This window comes from Pan troglodytes, chromosome 4 (genome assembly GCF_028858775.2).
Source record: "Pan troglodytes isolate AG18354 chromosome 4, NHGRI_mPanTro3-v2.0_pri, whole genome shotgun sequence".
NCBI classification, from domain to species: domain Eukaryota; kingdom Metazoa; phylum Chordata; class Mammalia; order Primates; family Hominidae; genus Pan; species Pan troglodytes.
In genome coordinates, this window is record NC_072402.2 from 58,547,387 (window position 1) to 58,566,842 (window position 19,456).

The 19,456-nt window shown below is 43.5% G+C and overlaps 1 protein-coding gene and 1 long non-coding RNA gene across 3 annotated transcripts in view; one reads left to right on the top strand and one right to left on the bottom strand.

Moving 5' to 3' along the window:
* ANKRD55 (ankyrin repeat domain 55) overlaps positions 1 to 1,267 on the top strand; it is a 134,173-nt gene extending 132,906 nt beyond the window's left edge. For both annotated transcript variants that reach the window (XM_016953294.3, XM_016953296.3), the window contains one exon: positions 966 to 1,267. In XM_016953294.3, the coding sequence (XP_016808783.3) occupies positions 966 to 1,087 (122 nt within the window). In that variant the 3' untranslated portion in view covers positions 1,088 to 1,267. The remainder of the gene's footprint in view (positions 1 to 965) is intronic.
* LOC134809960 (uncharacterized) overlaps positions 1 to 19,456 on the bottom strand; it is a 54,570-nt gene that overhangs the window by 11,986 nt on the left and 23,128 nt on the right. The gene's annotated exons all lie outside the window — the stretch shown is intronic.

Consider the following 19,456-nt stretch of genomic DNA (forward strand, 5'->3'; position numbering starts at 1 on the left):
TTATCGGAGTACTAAATGAGATAGCGTATGTAAAACACTTGGCACACTGTTTGCATAGAGTATATATCCAGTATGTCTTTCTCCCCTAGGCTAGGGTTTGAAGGAGACAAACCAAGAGCTCTAGAACTCTTTAGGTAAAGACAATGAACAATAGGGTCTTAGTACAACTCTGTCTTTTGGCAGGTAAGGAAACTAAGAGGTAGAGGGATATGTCCAAGGTCACACAGAGAGTTAGTAGCAGAAACCAAGACCTCTTCCTTGACAGATCAGTTCCTCTGCCCTTTACAGATGTGCGTAAAGTGAACGTTTTGGATGGTGTCAGTTCTATCATTGAATGAAATTCAAGCCCGAACCTGTCTTTAATCAGAACTGTAGCCACAAAAACATCTAGTTAAGGAAAGAGCCACTCAGTCTTGAATGCTGTTGGAGCTTGGAGAAGCCGAAGAGAGGTTTTCTTTGGCAGGGCCCAAGAGCTTTGCTTTTCACAGTTAAGTTTCAGGAGAGAAGGAAAGATAAAGATCTTTGATCAACTTAGCTCTACAAAAAAGAAATGAAAGGGCCCACAGTGCTTTTCCTAAAAGAAGCCTGAGAGCCTTTTGAGGTTTGCATAAAAGCACAGTACAAATGTCTTGGGCCTTCTTTAGAGCCTTGTGAGCAGTTTTTGAACATCAACAGCTACTCCACTCCAAGGAAGAGCTCTGCCAGGCACGCACAGCCCAATCATGTTTGATCAAACTTGGTACAGTCTTCTGTGTGTGCATATTTGAAATCCCAGACTTCATGCAGCAAGCCTGAACAGATATATATACAAGATATACATACACAGCTTCTCTCTGCAGTCCAGCTCTCACCAAGACACACTTCTTAGAAATGCCTCCACTCCTAAAACACAATACAATTCTCCTGCCGCCTTCCTGTGAGAGAAGCAAATCTTGAAAGTCTCTTGTTCTATTTTTTCTTCCCAGTTCTATCTGGAGAACCTCTGCGGACAAACCGAGTGCTTCCTGCAATTCCAAGTCAACGAAGACACAGCACAGCAGCAGAAGAGAGTGAACATTCTGCCAACCCCACCAGTGATGAAAATTAACTGTGGGCCACTTGCTGCAGAAATGTAGATGAATATGTATTTTCAACTCTCAAAGGACAAGATTACTCTAGTTTGTAAGAACGAAGACCAATTTAGTAAGCTGCATTCTATAAGCCATCAGTTTTATAACTCGAAATTCTTTATTCCAAATAAAGATACTTCCTAAATAAGCACTTAGAATATTTGGGTGTGCATATTAAGTCTGTGAATTTCTGTGACTTCGACATGCCAAAATTAAAAGACAAAATATGTTAACAGTAGGAAAACTGAGCTATGTTTGGTTTGCTTTGTGGCATGTGCACTGTTTTTTTGTTATTGTTCTTTGGTTGTTTTTTTGCTGAATGATTTTATGTTTTGGGAAAAAAAGTATGCTTTGCTGAATAAAAGCAAAAAACAAACAAAAAGAAAAACCACATCCCAGACAAACATGTCTTCACATTTATTGTCATTCTAACTTGAACTAGTGAAACCTATTTAAAAATAAATTCCTATGATCAGTCACAGTTTACGGCTTTTAAATGTACAATCTTCTGCAAAATATTTTTTAACATTGTCAGTTCCTGGCTACAGCCCAAGTCACTTGACAATGTTTATCTCTCTTCTTTGTTATTTAATTATTTCCATATGTCATCATTTTCAGATATGATTGATTGTGCCAACAGGGAGAAGTCATGTGATTTGGAAAGATCTACATCCTGGCCCAACAGAGTTGAATAGGCAGTTCTCACACATTTCTCAAATACTCTACATATTTAACTATTTTTCTGTTTCAAAATAATGGTCTCTTGCCTACTCAAGACTTTCGCAATCTTAAGACTTAGCAAAGTTTTGAATGACTACTACTAACTGCAGATCTTACTAAGATAATTATGTGTTGTTTGGATTGATTTGTGCTAGAGGTCTGCATAAAGTTTAAGGCTTAGCCACATAAGATGATGGCCACTCTATGTTATTTGGGAGCCTAGATGTTATTTTGTGAATATCTCAAGTACCTGTATAACATTCACCACTTTATATTAGTAGTATTTGTTTAGAAAGGTTAGACTATACCATTAACTAGATAGACGCTCCTCTGGGGCCAAATCACAATCCTTTGGCTTTGCACTTCTAGAAATTTATACAATGCCTGGCACAAAGTAGGCACTCGATCATTTCATTTTTTTTCAGGAAGGAAGGAAGTAGAGAGGCAAAGAGGGAGTTGGCAAGGAAGGGGAATGTATAAAGCAATCATAAAAGATGTCATTAGTCCACAATCTCTTTTTTTTTCTTTTTTAAGATGGAGTCTCCCTCTGTCGCCCAGGCTGGAGTGCAGTGGCGCAATCTCAGCTCACTGCAACCTCTGCCTGCTGGGTTCAAGGGATTCTCCTGTCTCAGCCTCCCGAGTAGCTGGGATTACAGGCACACGCTACCATGCCAGGCTAATTTTTTTGTATTTTTAATAGAGACAGGTTTTGCCATGTTGGCCAGGCTGGTCTCGAACTCTTGACCTCAGGTGATCCACCCACCTTGGCCTCCCAAAGTGCTGGGATTACAGGCATGAGCCACCACACCCAGCCTAGTCCACAATCTCTTTTTGACAATGATAGTTGCATGAATCAGAGATTGTAAAGGAGAAAGTGTATGGATCAGCCTTCCAAGCTGGGCAGTAGCTAGAGGGAAAGAAAGTCCTGTTACAAACAGAAGGGCTTCAGGACATAGCTTCTGAAGAATTTTCCTTTTGTGTTGTTTTGTTTTGTTTGTGGGCTGTTCTCATCTTTGAAGAGTCATTCTTTAAGCATCAACCTGTTAAGTTGTTTGGCATCAGACTGTTAAGTTGTTCAGCTGTGTCACAGGCTACTTCTGAATCCATGTCCATCCACAAGTAGATTACCTAGCCCTACACTGCCTGCATCAGTCAGGGTAGGCTAGCTTCCACTTTAACAATAAACAACCTCCAAATCTCACTGGCTGACACGGTTTGTTTCTTATTCACAATACATGTCTCATACCAGCCGGCAGAGTTGGCTGATGTAGATTCCATTTCAATATGTTCTTCTTTGGTGACCAAACCAGAGGAAATGAGAGGTGAATCTCATTATTTACTCTCACATTTCATTTGCCAAGTCAAATTGTGTAGACATGCCTAACTTCAAAAGAAGTAAAGAAATGTATTTTGACCGTGCACGGTGGCTCACGGCTGTAATCTCAGCACTTTAGGAGGCCGAGGTGGGCGGATCACAAGGTCAAGAGATCGAGACCATCCTGGCTAACACGGCGAAACCCCGTCTTTACTAAATACACAAAAAATTAGCCGGGCGTAGTGGCGGGCGCCTGTATTCCCAGCTACTCGGGAGGCTGAGGCAGGAGAATGGCGTGAACCCAGGGGGCGGAGCTTGCAGTGAGCCAAGATCGCGCCACTGCACTCCAGCCTGGGCGACAGAGTCTCAAAAAAAAAAAAAAAAAAAAGTTAGCTGGGCGTGGTGGCGCTCGGGAGGCTGAGGCAGGAGAATCGCTTGAACCCGGGAGATTGCGCCACTGCACTCCAGCCTGGTGACAGACCGAGACTCCGTCTCAAAAAGAAAGAAAAGTGAGGTCTCTCTAGTCCCATAATTCACATATATAATCCCCAAACCATCATTTTCCTGTTCCAGAAAATTCATTCAAATTTCATAGTGTGGTATATCCTGGGCAAAGCCTTCTTCCTGAATTTGTTTATTGGGTTTGTACATCTATACAGGCAATTTGTGGAAAGTGCCCACCAACTCAGTACTTTGTGCTAAACCAGTTAGAGTTGTTGGAAGTTAGGGTTGCTAATTTTTTTTCATTTTTCTTCGTCCCCTTTGGTAATCACCTGGTTTAACATAGGTGTTATTTCTTCCACAAACACTGAATTCCAATGTTCTCATCTTGCTGGAAGTAAACCAATATAAATAGATTGCTGTGGCTCCAGCTTATTATCCGTTTCAGCTCTACCACAGCACAACTTGGCACTCAGTCTCATTTTAGAAAATCCCACCATGATGAGAAATATGCACATGCTCCTCAACTTATGATGGAATTATGTCCCAATAAACCCATTGTAAGTTGAAAATAGCATTGTCGAATTTTTTTTTTTTTTTAATTTTTTGAGACAGGTCTCACTCTGTCACCCAGGCTGGAGTGCAGTGATGTGATCATGGCTCATTACAGCCTCAACTTCCCAGGCTCAGGTGATTCCCCAAACTCAGCCTCCCAAGTAGCTGGGACTACAAGGTGTACACCACCACATCTAGCTACTTTTTTATATTTTTAGTAGAGATGAGGTTCTGCCATGTTGCCCAGGCTGGTCTCAAACTCCTGGGCTCAAGCAATCCTCCCTCCTTGGCCTCCCAAAGTGCTGGGATTACAGGCATAAGCCACCGCACCCAGCCCAAAAATACATTTAACGTGCTTAACCTACCAAACATCATAGCTTATCCTAGCCTACTTTTAATGTGCTCAGAACACTCATAATAGCCTACAGCAGAACAAAATTATCTAACACAAAGCCTATGTTATAACAGTGTTGACTATCTCATGTAATTTATTAAATACTATACTGAAAGTGAAAAACAGAATGATTGTATGGGTGCTTGAAGTAAAGTCAAAAAATCATAAGTTGAATGATCGTAAGTCAAGGACCATCTGTAATGCCTTCCAGAAAGACAATCATAAGCATTAATTTTACTTTTGCCTCTACCTTTTTTTTTTTTTTTTTTTTTTTTGAAATTTACAAATGCATGTCTCTAAGCATGTGCATCCTGGCATTTTAAAGGTAATCTTTTGAAAACAACCTTTTGGAATCCACTCTAGGTTTAAATGGGGTAACTAAGAAGGAACATATTTTACCTTAGCATAAAATACAATGCCCAAATCAAAAACTAAATTAATAAAGAAACATGATAGCACCTCTCACATGTAGTAGTGAGACTCTCTGATGGTCTTCAAGGGAAAAATGATATTTTGAAATCAGAGAATTCTGTTAGAATCACATATTTCCTAGACATTGACAAAGAAATGTAAGTACTAGTGGATGAAGACTGTCAACAAACTGTATGTTCCAATAGAAACTATAGTCTTTCAAAGCAAATGCCTTTGTATTCTGACCCCATTCCAGTCTAACCCTGGTTTTTTTGGACAGCTGAGTGAGTTTTTGAAAGCTGAACAGTTTCCATTCGGTATGTCACACCAGCACAATTGTCGCTAGAGAGACAAAGGTAGTTTTCACATTGATGTGTGAAAAACAGGAAATAACATGTTGATTATTAAACCCCTAGTAAAATGTTTATTAATGGTGAATGGTAAACCACCTTGCCACTGCTAGTGGTCTACAAACGGGGGAAAATGAGAGCAAAAGAAAGATTCCCAGTTCCCTTCAAAGGATGAGGTACAATCTAACTGGCTGACATGAAAGATAGGGAACTGAAATTTCTGTAGACTGTGAGATTGGAAGGTGGGAGGAGGACGGAGGAGACTGCAAATGACCCCACATGAGCAGTGAAACCAAGAACTGAACCCAGTTACAAACAGATGACCATGAGCAATGTCTCCAGTGTGCGGAAAGTGAACCTGGGCCAAAGACATAACAGTGAACGAAGGTGGGAAGGAAATTATCTCCATTGCTTCTATTCATGTGACATAAAAGTGCTTCCAAAAGGCTTTTAAGAGAAGCCAATGACACTTACTGACTACTTAGACACTGATAATAAAAAACGACAGGTTATGAGGAAGCAAAGCCACATTTTAGAGCCCAGAGAATTGTCCTCTGCAATGGGCAAGCCAAGGCCTGGCCTCAGCCTCAGAAGGATGAGCTCCGTTTCCCTTGACTAACACTTCAGACATTGCTCACAGATCTCCTAGGACAGGGGTCCCCAACCCACAGGCCACAGAGCAGTACCAGTTCATCGCCTGTTAGGAAGCAGGCCACACAGCAGGAGGTGAGCAGTAGGTGAGTGAACGAAGTTTCATCTGTATTTACAGCTGCTCCCCATCACTCGCATTACTGCCTGAGCTCCACCTCCTGTCAGATCAGTGGCAGCATTAGATTCTCACTGGAGCACAAACCCTATTGTGAGCTGTGCATGAGAAGGATCTAGGTTGTGTACTCCTTATGAGAATCTAATGCCCAATGATCTGCCACTGTTTTCCACTACCCTGAGATGGGACTGTCTAGTCATAGGAAAACAAGCTCAGGGCTCCCACTGATTCTACATTATGAAGAGTATGTAATAACAATAGAAATAAAGTACACAATAAATGTAATGTGCTTGAATCATCCTGAAACCATCGCCCCCCACCCCGCACCCCGTCCGTGGAAAAATTGTCTTCCACGAAACCAGTCCCTGGTGCCAGGAAGGTTGGGGACTGCTGTAATACATGTATGCATGATTCAGCTACACCCAGAAATGGGATTTCCCCTCAGAGCTCATCATGAGCTTGGACGATCACTGCTTCTCCCTGTTACCTTGTGAGCCTATTAACAGCTCACCACTCAGTTTAGACAGTTTTTCTATTCAAGGTAGGCAGCCTGGTCTTAATGCAGGCAGAACTGACTATGGCTTCATGCCTGCTCTTGTTATCACTCCCTGCACCCTATGAACACTCAGGAAATATATGTGTGCCCCCTTGAACCCCCTTTGTAACTAAGAAGTAAACACCAACACCTAGAAATGGGGTCCAAGTCAGGAAGGAAGTAGACATGACAGTGTCTTCCCTTCCACCAGCTCTTCCAGAATTAAGGGGATGGACAAGGGTTCTACAACCAGGCGAAGTACAGATCTTTTGTGCAGAAAATAGACATATATGGGTCTGAATTACTTGGCTATTTATATAACCAATCACTGTTTGTTGGTAAGGAGTAAGGTTAGTTTAAAACATACGGCCTAAGACCTTAGACATCACTCAGATAGGCAGGAAGGCCTCCTAGGGGTTCAGTCCTAATGTCAAGAGGACATTATCTCCTTTTCTGGCACCTATTCTCAGGCCTTGGCTTATCTTGTTCTGGACCAGCAATAGCTGATTATAATGCATTCATTCATTCATTTATTCATTCATTCTTTCAACAAATATTTATTGACTGCTTGCCCTGAAGCTTAGAGCCAAACAGTCTTTTCATAGTTTGTACAATTTCAGAGTATGAGAAAATCTGGACTTTTTGTTGCTGTTGTTTGGTTGTTTGTTTTGCTCATTTGTTTTTGGAGACAAGGTCTCACTCTGTTGCCCCAGGCTAGAGTGCACTGGAGTGATCATAGCTCACTGCAGCCTCAAACTTCTGGGCTCAAGCAATCCTCCTCCTTGAGCCTCCCAAGTAGATGGGACTACAGGCATGTGCCACCACACCCAGGTAATTTATTTTTATTTTTATTTTTATTTTTAGTAGAGATGAGGTTTCACTATGTTGTCCAAGCTTGTCTTGAATTCCTGAACTCAAGCAATCCTACCACCTTGGCCTCCCAAAGAGCTGGAATTACTGGCATGAGCCACTGCACCCAACTTGGACTGGTTCTTACAAATCAGTAACCTTCTTGGTTAGGCAAAAAAGAAACCTTAATATATCTGGCAAAGCTGCCCCAGTCTCATAAGTGTTGGTATCACTGTCTATTTCTTTATCATAATGATACTTCATGTTAATTTGGCCTCACTTCTTCATCAGTAGGTCTATTCAGGAAAGATCTGACTTGTGAGACTGTAGGAAGTGGGGAAGAGAATGGGGGATGCTGATTCTTCTCAACAAAGCACAGAACAGCAAGTAGTTTCTCAATTGTGTTTCATCTTCAACATTTAATTTGTTCTTTTTCATTTTTTTCTTTCTTTTTTTTTTTTTTTGAGACAAGGTCTCACTCCATTGTCCTGGTTGGAGTGCAGTGGCACAGTCACGGCTCACTGTAGCCTCTGCTTCCCAGGCTCAGGTGATCCTCCCACCTCAATCTCCCGAGTAACTGGGACTACAGGCGTGCACCATGACACCCAGCTAGCTTTTGTATTTTTTCTAGAGACAGGGTTTTGTCATGTTGTCCAGGCTGATCTCGAACTGAGCTCAAGTGATCCACCTGCCTTGGCCTCCTAAAGTGCTAGGATTACAGGTGTGAGCCACCACACCCAGCCATTTTCAACACTTAAAAGTTAACTTTACAAACTATTTTAAAATCAGAAATCAGAATGAATACAATATAATGCTTTGTTCTGATTTTTTGTTACTTCAGAATTTAACTAACATAAACATATGAGTAATTGCCTTTTTTCAATTAAACTTGATCTGGAGAATGTGTCTTCTCAACAATTTTCTTTCTCTTTTATTTATTTATTTATTTATTTATTTATTTATTTATTTTTGAGACGGAGTCTCTCGCTCTGTTGCCCAGGCTGGAGTGTGATGGCGTGATCTCGGCTCACTGCAACCTCTGCCTCCCGAGTTCAAATTATTCTCCTGCCTCAGCCCCCCAAGTAACTGGGATTACAGGTATGTGCCACCACACCCAGCTAATTTTGTATTTTTAGTAGAGATGGGGTTTCATCACATTGGCCAGGCTGGTCTCGAACTCCTGACTTCAGGTAATCTGCCCGCCTCAGCCTCCCAAAGTGCTGGGATTACAGGCGTGAGCCACTGCACCTGGCCTCAACAATTTTCAAGAGAAAAATTAATAATCTGGTGAATCAGAATGACCATTGAGATCCTGAAGGCATATATTTTCATGAAATATGCTAGCTCTTCCAACATTGCTAGTGTCCTTTCTTTTCTTTTTTTTTTACAGCAAGATTTCATCTAGAACTAATGTACTTTCTTTTGTTTTTCTTTGTTTTCTTTTTAATTTTTTTAGAGACAAGTTGTCGCTCTGTCACCCAGGCTGGAGTGCAGTGGCAAAATAGCTCACCGCAGCCTCGACATCCTGGGCTCAAGTGATCCTCCCACCTCGGCCCCTGGGACTACAGGCACACACCACCAAGCCCCACTAATTTTTTTTTTTTTAAATAGAGACGGAGTCTCTCTATACTGTCTTATCTAATGCAAAGAAAAATATTTGTTAATGATAACTTTAATCCTTTAATTAAAAATACCATAAAAAGTAGTGGTGGAGAATATCAGAAGAAACTAGTTGAGTAGGCTTTAATGAATCTATTCCCTTGTCCTCATTTCTCCTTCTGCTAACTCTCCTTTCTTCAAGTAAACACTGATTTTTTTTTTAAGCAAGCCAGTTGTGAACACCTATTATGTGTACTGTTCCAGGGAGCTACAGTTATGAATAACAAAATGCCTACTCTCATAAAGCTCTCTATGAAGATGTGCCAACCAAAATTCTCCAGATTGCACAGATAAAACAATTACAGAAACTTATCTCAGGTTCTGTTTTCTGACTTTGTCCCATCAGTGTGTCAGAGACTCCATAAACCTGATTACTGGGATTGCTGCTGCTAATAGCCCTGATTTTCCTGGGTTTTATTCCCTGTGAAAATTGATACAATGTAAGGGAAAAAATAGAAAATCAGAGGGGAACACTCCACTTCATTTAGAGAGATTCTTTAAATGTGCAATAGAAACAAGGTTTCATTAACAGGAAATTGTCAGGAGGTATTTGATAGAGGAGAGAGAACTGGAGGCCACAGGGTGGGGCATAAGCCAAGAAGACTTTGACAGCCAGAGGTTGTATGATGGAGGAGAGAGAAACAAAATCAGGAATGGAACCAGACACTTAAATTTGCAGCAAAGAAGAGAACAGGAAAGCAAAGAAGCAGATGGAGGACCTTGAACATCAGAAAACAAGGTTTTTAGGCCAGGTGCGGTGGTTCACGCTTGTAATTCCTGCACTTTGAGAGGCTGGGGCGGACAGATCAATTGAGCCCAGGACTTTGAGACCTACCTGGGCAACATGGTGAATTCCTGTCTCTACAAAAATACAAAAAACCCTCTGCGTATGGTGGCGCACACCTGTGGTCCCAGCTACTTAAGAGGCTGAGGTGGGAGGATCACTTGAGACCAGGAGGTAGGGGCTGCAGTGGGCCATGATGGCACCACTGCACTCCAGCCTAAGCAACAGAGTGAGACCCTATCTCAAAAAAAAAAAAAAAGTTTTCGTTGAAATCATAAATAAGGGAAAGGAGGAACAATAACAGCTGAGGTTCTGTGCTGCCAGGCTTGGTCTAAAGGCTTCACATTCATTGCAAATAGCTAGTGTTTCTCAAGTGTTTACTATGTGCAGCCACTGCTCTAAGTTCAGGACTTACAGGAGTCATCTTGTTTAACCCTTACAGCAACACTTCGGGTAAGTAACATTATTGTGCCCAGTTTACAAAGGAGTAGGCCACATGATGAGGAAGTGTCTGGGTCAGGATTCCAGACCAAGCAGTCCAGCTCTAGACCCTGGCCTCCTCATCCCTGTATATACTGCTTCCCCCAGAGAGGTGGGCTGCCACCAAGACAGCACTCACCAAAACCACGGGCTCCTCTTCTTCCTGAGCAACACATGGCAGAACTACATCTCCCAGCCCCTTGCAGTGAGGTGAGGCATGGGCTGATTCTTTTTTTGTTTGTTTTTCATTTTTGTTTTGTTTTGTTTTTTTGAGACAGAGTCTCACTCTGTTGCCCAGGCTGTTGCAGTGGCGTGATTTGGGCTCACTGCAATCTCCATTTCCCGGGCTTAAGGGATTGTCCCATTTCAGTCTCCCAAGTAGCTGGGACTACAGGCGTGAGACACCAATGCCTGGCTAATTTTTGTATTTTTTGTAGAGATGAGGTTTTGCCATGTTGCCCAGGCTGGTCTCCAACTCCTGAGCTCAAAGCAATCTGGCTTGGGCTGATTCTGAATGTGAGTTGCTGTGATGTGCCTGGCTTCCCTAAAACCTCTGACAGCATAGTTCACAAGCTCTTTCTTGGGAAGTCAGATGCAGAGGACCCAGTAGAAGACTCTGAGGCCCCCAAAGATGGTGGAAGCACTAGGCATAAGCCATCTGAGTCCAGTTGCCAAGCATCCAATTGGACTTTAACATTTTCAAGAAATAACCTGTCTAGTATTAAAACAGTAAGATTTAAAAGATATTACAGGCCAGGTGCGGTGGCTGATGCCTGAAATCCCAGCACTTTGAGAGGTGGAAGTGGGCAGATCACCTGAGGTCAGGAGTTCGAGACCAGCCTGGCTAACATGGTGAAACTCTGTCTCTACTAAAAAAAATACAAAGATTAGCCAAGTGTAGTGGTGAACACCTGTAATCCCAGCTACCCGGGAGGCTGAGCCAGGAGAATTGTTTGAACCCAGGAGGTGGAGGTTGCAGTGAGCCAAGATCACACCACTGCACTTCAGCCTGGGAGACAAGAGTGAGACTCCGTCTCAAAAAATAAAATAAAATAAAAGCTATTACAGTAGTTATTACTTCTGATTAATACAATGGCTGAGGTCAATAATGATTCTGTTAAAAGGTGATTTTTATCAGTATGCTTTAGAGCAAGAAGTTAGGACTGGAATTACGATGGGAGATAACTAGAATGCCATGAGAATAAACATGTGGGCATTGTTCAATTGATTCAGTCATTGCATCACCTCACATTCTAAGGGAAGAAAGTTTTTATCACAACCTCTTTTTTTCTAGAAAAGCTCCTTATCATCTGTAAGTGTAAAGGACAATCTCAGCAAAACAGAGTGGTTATTGGCTTTGTTGTAGAGCTGACACACCTCTTTGGAATTCTTAGAGACAAGCATCCTGGGCTAGTGAGGGAGGAATCTGCACTCTTGGAGGCCGAGGAGGCATGTTAGCCCAGAGCTGGTCTACAGTGTGTCTCTTAGTGGAGTCAACCCGAAACTGTCAGTGGGGATCCCCAGGACTGAAGCAGAGATCTCTGTGTTGCAGCCACCTTCTCCTTCAGTCTCTTAGTTGCAGAGAGGTCAGTGAGAGGCTGAACTTTGGGTTCTATCCATGCATATCACCCAGGGGATTTCTCCAGGCCAAGTTCCACACACTCCTCACTGCTCTCAGTGTTTGCCTAAATATCCACTTTCAACTCCAGACAATTGCCTCTTTACTTTGATGTTTGAACCACTGAGTCACTGCTGTTACTGGGAGCTGTGACCACTGGGAACACAGGAGGAGAAAGGATGTGGAAAGGGGACCTATAAGGATCTTTGGTGCTCTGTCAACCGCAGAATGCTTGCCAGGCTGTACTGGGAGATGTCTCTCTCTTCCCACATCCTGCCGATCATTATAATAATACACATGGAAATGGTTTATGAACAGTAGGGGAAAGGCAATTTGATGCTATTAAATGGAGAACTCAGAAGAAAAGGAGATGATGAATGCAGCGTGGCTATTGCCTTCTCTGTTTTCCTCCCTAAAGGTGCTTGAAAGATCCTTCTGGATTCTCCCCTGCCACGGGGGTGGGAGAAAAACCAAGGTATGCAGAGCCACGGCTCCATGAAAAGACTGGCATCTGAGAAGCCTGCAAGCCTAAATCCCTGGACAGGGTAGGACCTAAATGTTCTCTGAAGGCGAATAGAAATCATCTTGTCTAAAACAAGGGCAATCTTTGAACTCTGTCTTTGGCCTTCTAGGCTTGGCTCTTGGTCAAGCACTGCAGTTATTTAGGCTGGCAGGTACCCCAGTCTAATTTTTTTTAAAAAGCAATCATTCTTGTATGTCCTGCAGAAGCAATGAGCCAACTAGTATCCTTAGTGCCTTCCCTGAGCCAGAGGGTTCTTGATTCTTGACTGTTTTTTTGTTTTGTTTTTTAAGAGACAGTATCTCTCTCTGTCCCCCAGGCTGGGGTGCCTCACTGTAGCCTCAAACTCCTGGGCTCAAGCGAGCCTCCTGCCTCAGTTTCCAGAGCAGCTGGAATTACAGGTGCATGCCACCACACCTGGCTTAGTTTTAAGATACTCTAATGTCTATCCCTAAGAGAAAAGTATGATTTCTTTCAACGTCTTCTATGAGTACTTGTCAATACCATAAAATCCTCAAACTTTGGAACTGAAAGAGATCTTATAAGAGTTCATTTTCCTCGTTTATAAAATGAATATGTTGGACCAGAACACCTCTAAATATCCTTACGGCTGTGAAACCCTATGATTATGTATATATGATATGTGTGTAGACGACACATACATGTAAAAGGAGACCATAAAGTATTGTCACACTTTTTTTAAGCAAAACATTGCAAAACGTATATGTAACCCATGTTTTGAAGAAGTTAGTCTCAGCAGAATATGAACATGAAAACAATTTTGATCTTGCCCATCACACCATAGTAAACTTACTCCATAGATCATTTTTCCAGGCTATAGATACAATCTCAGGCAGGTCCCATAGCTTTTCCAGGCCAGAGAACAGTCTGTTTTAAAAAGTTGAGAACAGTTTAATATAAAACTCCAACCTTATTCTCTTATCTTATTCTCTTAACTTCTAGCTCAGGTTTGCTTCAGGCTTGGAGCCCTGCAGTGGAGGACTAGGTATCATTGGCTTCTTCTCTCCCCTATCCACCTCCTCTCCAACTCACAAGCAAATGTTTTAGACCCTCAGGGTCAGACCTAAGGACCAAGGGGAAGAGGGAGAATGGTGTAGTGTCGCAAGGCCAGTAGAGTTGCGCTCTGGCCTCAGTGCCCTGCAGGTGCCAGGCACAGCAATGCTGCCTCTTTCTCCAATGGGACTTCTTTTTTTTTTGAGATGGAGTCTCACTCTGTCACCCAGGCTGGAGTGCAGTGGCGCAGTCTTGGCTCACCACAACCTCTGCCTCCCAGGTTCAAGCGATTCTCCTGCCTGAGCCTCCCTAGTAGCTGGGATTACAGTGTGGCCACCACACCCGGCTAATTTTTTTTGTATTTTTAGTAGAGATAGGGTTTCACCATATTGGCCAGGCTGGTCTTGAACTCTTGACCTCAAATGATCCACCCGCCTCGGCCTCTCAAAATGCTGGGATTACAGGCGTGAGCCACCATGCCTGGCCTCCAATGGGACTTCTTAAAAAGCATCTTGGCTGGGCGTGGTAGCTCACTCCTGTAATCCCAGCAACTTGGGAGGCCAAGGCAGGCAGATCACCTGAGGTCAGCAGTTAGAGACCAGCCTGGCCAACACAGTGAAACCCCATCTCTACTAAAAATACAAAAATTAGCCGGGCGTGGTGGCACATGCCTGTAATCCCAGCTACTAGGGAGGCTGAGGCAGGAGAATCGCTTGAACCTGGGAGGCGGAGGTTGCAGTGAGCCAAGATCGCGCCATTGCACTCCAGCCTGGGCGAAGAAGTGAGACTTTGTCTCAAAAAAAAAAAAAAAAAAGATCATCTCACTTGCCCGGGTTCGGTGGCTCATGCCTGTAATCCCAACACTTTGGGAGGCCGAGGCTAGCGGATCACCAGAGGTCAGGAGTTCGAGACCAACCTGGCCAACATGGCAAAGCCCTGTTTCTACTAAAAGTACAAAAATTAGCCAGGCGTGGTGGTGTGCACCTGTAATCCCAGCTACTTGGGAGGTTGAGGCAGAAGAATCGCTTGAACTCAGGAGGCAGAGGCTGCAGTGAGCTGAGATCACAACCATTGCACTCCAGCCTGAGTGACAGAATAAGAGACTCCGTCTCAAAAAAAAAAAAAAAAAAAAATCATCTCACTCAATCATCCATGCTGGGAACAATTCCTCTCTGGCTGGCAGCTTACGTCTCCCACTAGTCCCCAGATTCTGACTATTCGTGCTTCTGTTGGGGCCCTTTCTCTGTTCTGAAAGTTTTCTTGGGCAAGATTCATTTTAAGATGATATTGGTTCCTATTTGGTGTTCAGGAGATATGCGCTATTGCAGCTTGCTCCTGAGACACCTTCTTTACTCCCAGGTGAGTCTCTCCTGATGGTCATCTCTTAGAAACCCCTCTCCGGCTGAGGTTGGTGGTAGGCGGGAAGTGGGGGCGGGGGAGGACTTGAAACTTCTCTGGAGAATGAGGGGGAAAGGCCCCAGGAGTCCAACTTAACCCAGGGCTTTCTCTCCATCAACTTTTCAACTTCCCAACGTCACAACTAGTTCATTTGAAGCCTAGAGGGGATAATGGGCTAATTGGTTCATACCTCCTAGCATGTCCTGCCTGGCTGGGAACTCTAGCATCTCAGTTTAGGATGAAGGGACTTTCGACACCTACTCTTTCATTCTTTTTTTTTTTTTTTTTGAGACGGGGTCTCTGTCGCCCAGGCTGGAGTGCAGTGGCGCCATCTTGGCTCACTGCAAGCTCCGCCTCCCGAGTTCACGCCTTTCTCCTGCCTCAGCCTCCCGAGTAGCTGGGACTACAGGCGCCCGCTAGCACGCCTGGCTAATTTTGGGTTTTTTTTTTTTTTTTTTTGTATTTTTAGTAGAGACGGGGTTTCTCCATGTTAGCCAGGATGGTCCTGACCTCGTGATCTGCCTGACCTCGTGATCTGCCCGACCTCGTGATCTGCCCACCTCGGCCTCCCAAAGTGCTGGGATTACAAGTGAGCCACCGCGCCTAGCCCTACTCTTTCATTCTTGATGATACTCACATACAGGTAAGCAGCTGAACCCCAGAGAAATTTAAATTTCCAAAGGGACATTTGTCTTCAGTTATAACCAAGATTTCACATAAAACAACTCTACAAGCTCTATTTAAGAAACATTTGAATACTTTGATTTTATTCCAATTCAAACATTTCTAGGGGAAAAAAATGTTTGACGACCCAATTTTGAGTTTACATGATTCCACTGAATGCGTTTTTTAGTTTAAGAATAAAAAGTAACTAAGATCTAGTAAAATAAAACAAAATAAAAATAATATTTTGATTTGGCTCAGGATATTAATTTTGTTTATTCAGCTTTCAGTTCAGATCCTGACTATAGCATTGACCTTATTGACACCTTTCTCCTTGGTCTGAATGGTGGTTTAAGTAAGAAGCTTTGCATCGTACAATTTCCTCTCTATGAAGATGGAAGTGGTGGAGTAGCTTAATCCAGGGAGCCTGGCTGTTCCTGTTAGGTCTCTGCATATTGTTCTATGGTAAGTGTGGGAAAGGGCCCCCTAGATGTCAACCACAAAAGTCAGATGTGTAAGATACGATATTATTTACAGCCTCTGTCAGATATGCTCAAAATATCAGACATATAAACATCTATTTGCTCCAGGAAACCATTGAAAATTCCACTAACTCATAAATAATGACTTCACTGTGCCCTACAATGACCTCCTTTTACCCAGTACTAGCAATTGCATTCCCGCAAGCAAACCAAAAGACAGCTTATTCGTTTATTATTCATTTAATTACTAGAGATAGGAAACAAGTAGACCAGCTCAAAAATTTTAAAAACAACCCCTAAACAAGTACCGTTGTTAAGTGATGCTAATTTTGCATTAACATTTCCAGGCATCTAGTGAATGGCTAGATGCATATTGTCAACATATATCAAGGATAACCGGGAAACCTATCGCCCTGAGGTCAGTGTTGCTTAATATCAGTGATTAGTCCTTGGGGCTTTTATGTACCAATCCCTGGAAAAGTGATTTCAGTTTTAATCACCACTGGAATAAAAGGAGGAAACAAATGAAAGTGACCTTATTTCAATATCATTTCAATGGAAGAAACAAGGAAGTGGTTTGTTTGGCTTCTATCCCTATCCCTGGAAAATGGAATGGCCCCCAGTAAAGTGCTGTGTGAATATTATTCTTTATGATGAAAAGAACATGAGGGATCCGGGAGCGCAAGCTCACACCTAAAATCCCAGCACTTTTGGAGGCCAAGGCGGGCGGATCACTTGAGGTCAGGAGTTTGAGACCAACTTGGCCAACATGGTGAAACCTGGTCTCTACTAAAAATACAAAAATTAGCCAGGCATGGTGGCCTGTGCCTGTAGTAGTCCCAGCTACTCAGGAGGCTGAGGCAAGAGAATCGCTTGAACCCGGTAGGCGGAGGTTGCAGTGAGCCAAGACTGCACTACTACACTCCAGCCTAAGCAACAGAGTGAAACCCGATCTCAAAAAAAAAAAAAAAGAAGAACGTGAGGATAAAAAATTTAATGTTTCAGGACAGACCATGTCATTGAATCACTTTTTCCCCACAAGCAGTGGTTGGAATCACAATCATATATTCAGTAATATTTGTCTATTTGTGCTGCACACTGTGCAAGGTGTGGGAAATGATCCCATCAACCAGACGTATTCCTTTCCTTGGGGGCTTACAGTCATTAGCAGACAGGCATTGACAATAAAGCATAAGACTTTTGGTAGGGGCCCTGGGAGCACCTAAAATTTAGGAAAGGCTTTAAGAGAGGTTCATATCTTTAACCTGAAATCCAACAAATGAGTTTCAGTTAGCCAGGAAGGGGAAAAGAAAAATTTCAAGAACTACACATAAAAAATAGGGAGATGAGGCTGGGCGCAGTGGCTCACGCCTGTAATCCCAGCACTTCGGGAGGTCGAGGCGGGCGGATCACGAGGTCAGGAGATCGAGACCACCCGGGCTAACACGGTGAAACCCCGTCTCTACTAAAAATACAAAAACAAAATTAGCTGGGCTTGGTGGCGGGCGCCTGTGATCCCAGCTACTTGTAGGGGGTGCTGAGGCAGGAGAATGGTGTGAACCCGGGAGGCGGAGCTTGCAGTGAGCCCAGATCGCGCCACTGCACTCCAGCCTGGGCAACAGAGCGAGACTCCGTCTCAAAAAAAAAAAAAAAAAAAACAAAAACCTGGGAGATGAGAAGGGGCACTTAGAATAGTACAATTAGTTCAGTATGGCTGAAAGGGGTGGGGATAGGTATGATGGAAAAAAGACCAAAGAGGCAAGCAAAGAACACAAAATGCAGATCCTTGAAGGTCACATTGACAAATGTAGACCTTGTCCTGAGGATTACCCTCTATCAAAGAGTTTATGTAATAGAGGGGTGGCGGGGTGACGCGCTCAGATGTGACTGTTTACAGAGGAGGCTGGCTGTAGTAGGAAGAATGGAAAGGAATGGGGCAAAAAATGGAGTCAGGAAGACTAGTTAGGAGGTTGTTAAATTGAGTTGGCGAGAAAGAGAGGAACTGAAACTAACACGGAAGCAGTAAGAACAGACGCGGCGGCAGCCGGGCGCGGTGGCTCCGCCTGTAATCCTAGCACTTTGAGAGGCGGAGGTGGGCGGATTGCTTGAGCTCAGGAGTTCGAAACCAGCCTAGGCAACACAGTGAAACCCCGATTCTACTAAAAATACAAAAAAATTAGCCAAGCATGGCGGCGTGTGCCTGTAGTCCCAGCTACCAGAGGGGCTGAGGGAGGTGAATGGCTTGAACCCGGGAGGCGGAGGTTGCCGTGAGCCGAGATCGCCACTGCAATCCACACTCCAGCCTGGGCGACAGATTTAGCCTCCGTCTCCAAAAAAAAAAAAAGAACAGACTCAGTGGCTCACGCCTGTAATCCCAACACTTTGGGAGGCCAAGGCAGGCGGATTACCTGAGGTCAGGAGTTCGAGACCAGCCTGGCCAACATGGTGAAACCCCATCTCTACTAAAAAATACAAAATTAGCTAGGCATGGTGGCGCACGCCTATAGTCCCAGCTACTCGGGAGGCTGAGACAGGAGAATTGCTTGAACCTGGGAGGCGGAGGTTGCAGCGAGCCAAGATAGTGCCACTGCACTCCAGCCTGGAAGACAGAGACCCTGTCTCAAAAAAAAAAAAAAAAAAAAGAAAGTACAGTCTCAAAAAAAAAAAAATAGAAAGTACAGTTGTCCTTCCATACTTTCCATATACGCGGGGGATTGGTTCCAGAACTCCGCAATTCCATACCAAAATCTATGCATACTCAAGTCCTGCAGAACCTGCATATATGCCCTCTATGTGAGTGGGTTTCACATCCTGCAAATAATGTATTTTCATTCTGCGTTTGGTTGAAAAATATCCACGTAAAAGTGATCCCCACAGTTCAAACCTGTGTTGTTCGAGGGTCAATTATAAATGGATTTGGAAATATTCAAGAGATAAAATTGATGGGTCTTGATGATTGATTGGGCATGAGAAATATGGGAGAGGGAAGAGTCCAAGATAACATCAGGACTCTGGCTTGAGCAACAGGAGAAAGGATGGAGCCATCCACTGAGAAAGAGACTATAGTTGGGGAGCAGGCTTGGGAATGGAAATGATGAGCTCTATTTAGGATGTCCGCATTCTAAAATGCTGCTAAGACTTCCATGTGGGGGCCAGCATGGCGGCTCATGCCTGTAATCCCAGCACTTTGGGAGGCCAAGGTAGGCAGATCGCTTCAGCTTAGAAGTTCAAGACCAGCCTGGGCAACATGGGGAAACACTGTCTCTACAAAAAAAAAAAGAAAGAAAAAAAAAAAGAAAGAAAAAGAAAAATTAGCCTGCATGGTGGCTCATGTCTGTAGTCCCAGCTACTCAGGAAGCTGAGGTGGGAGGATCACCTGGACCTGGGAGGTTG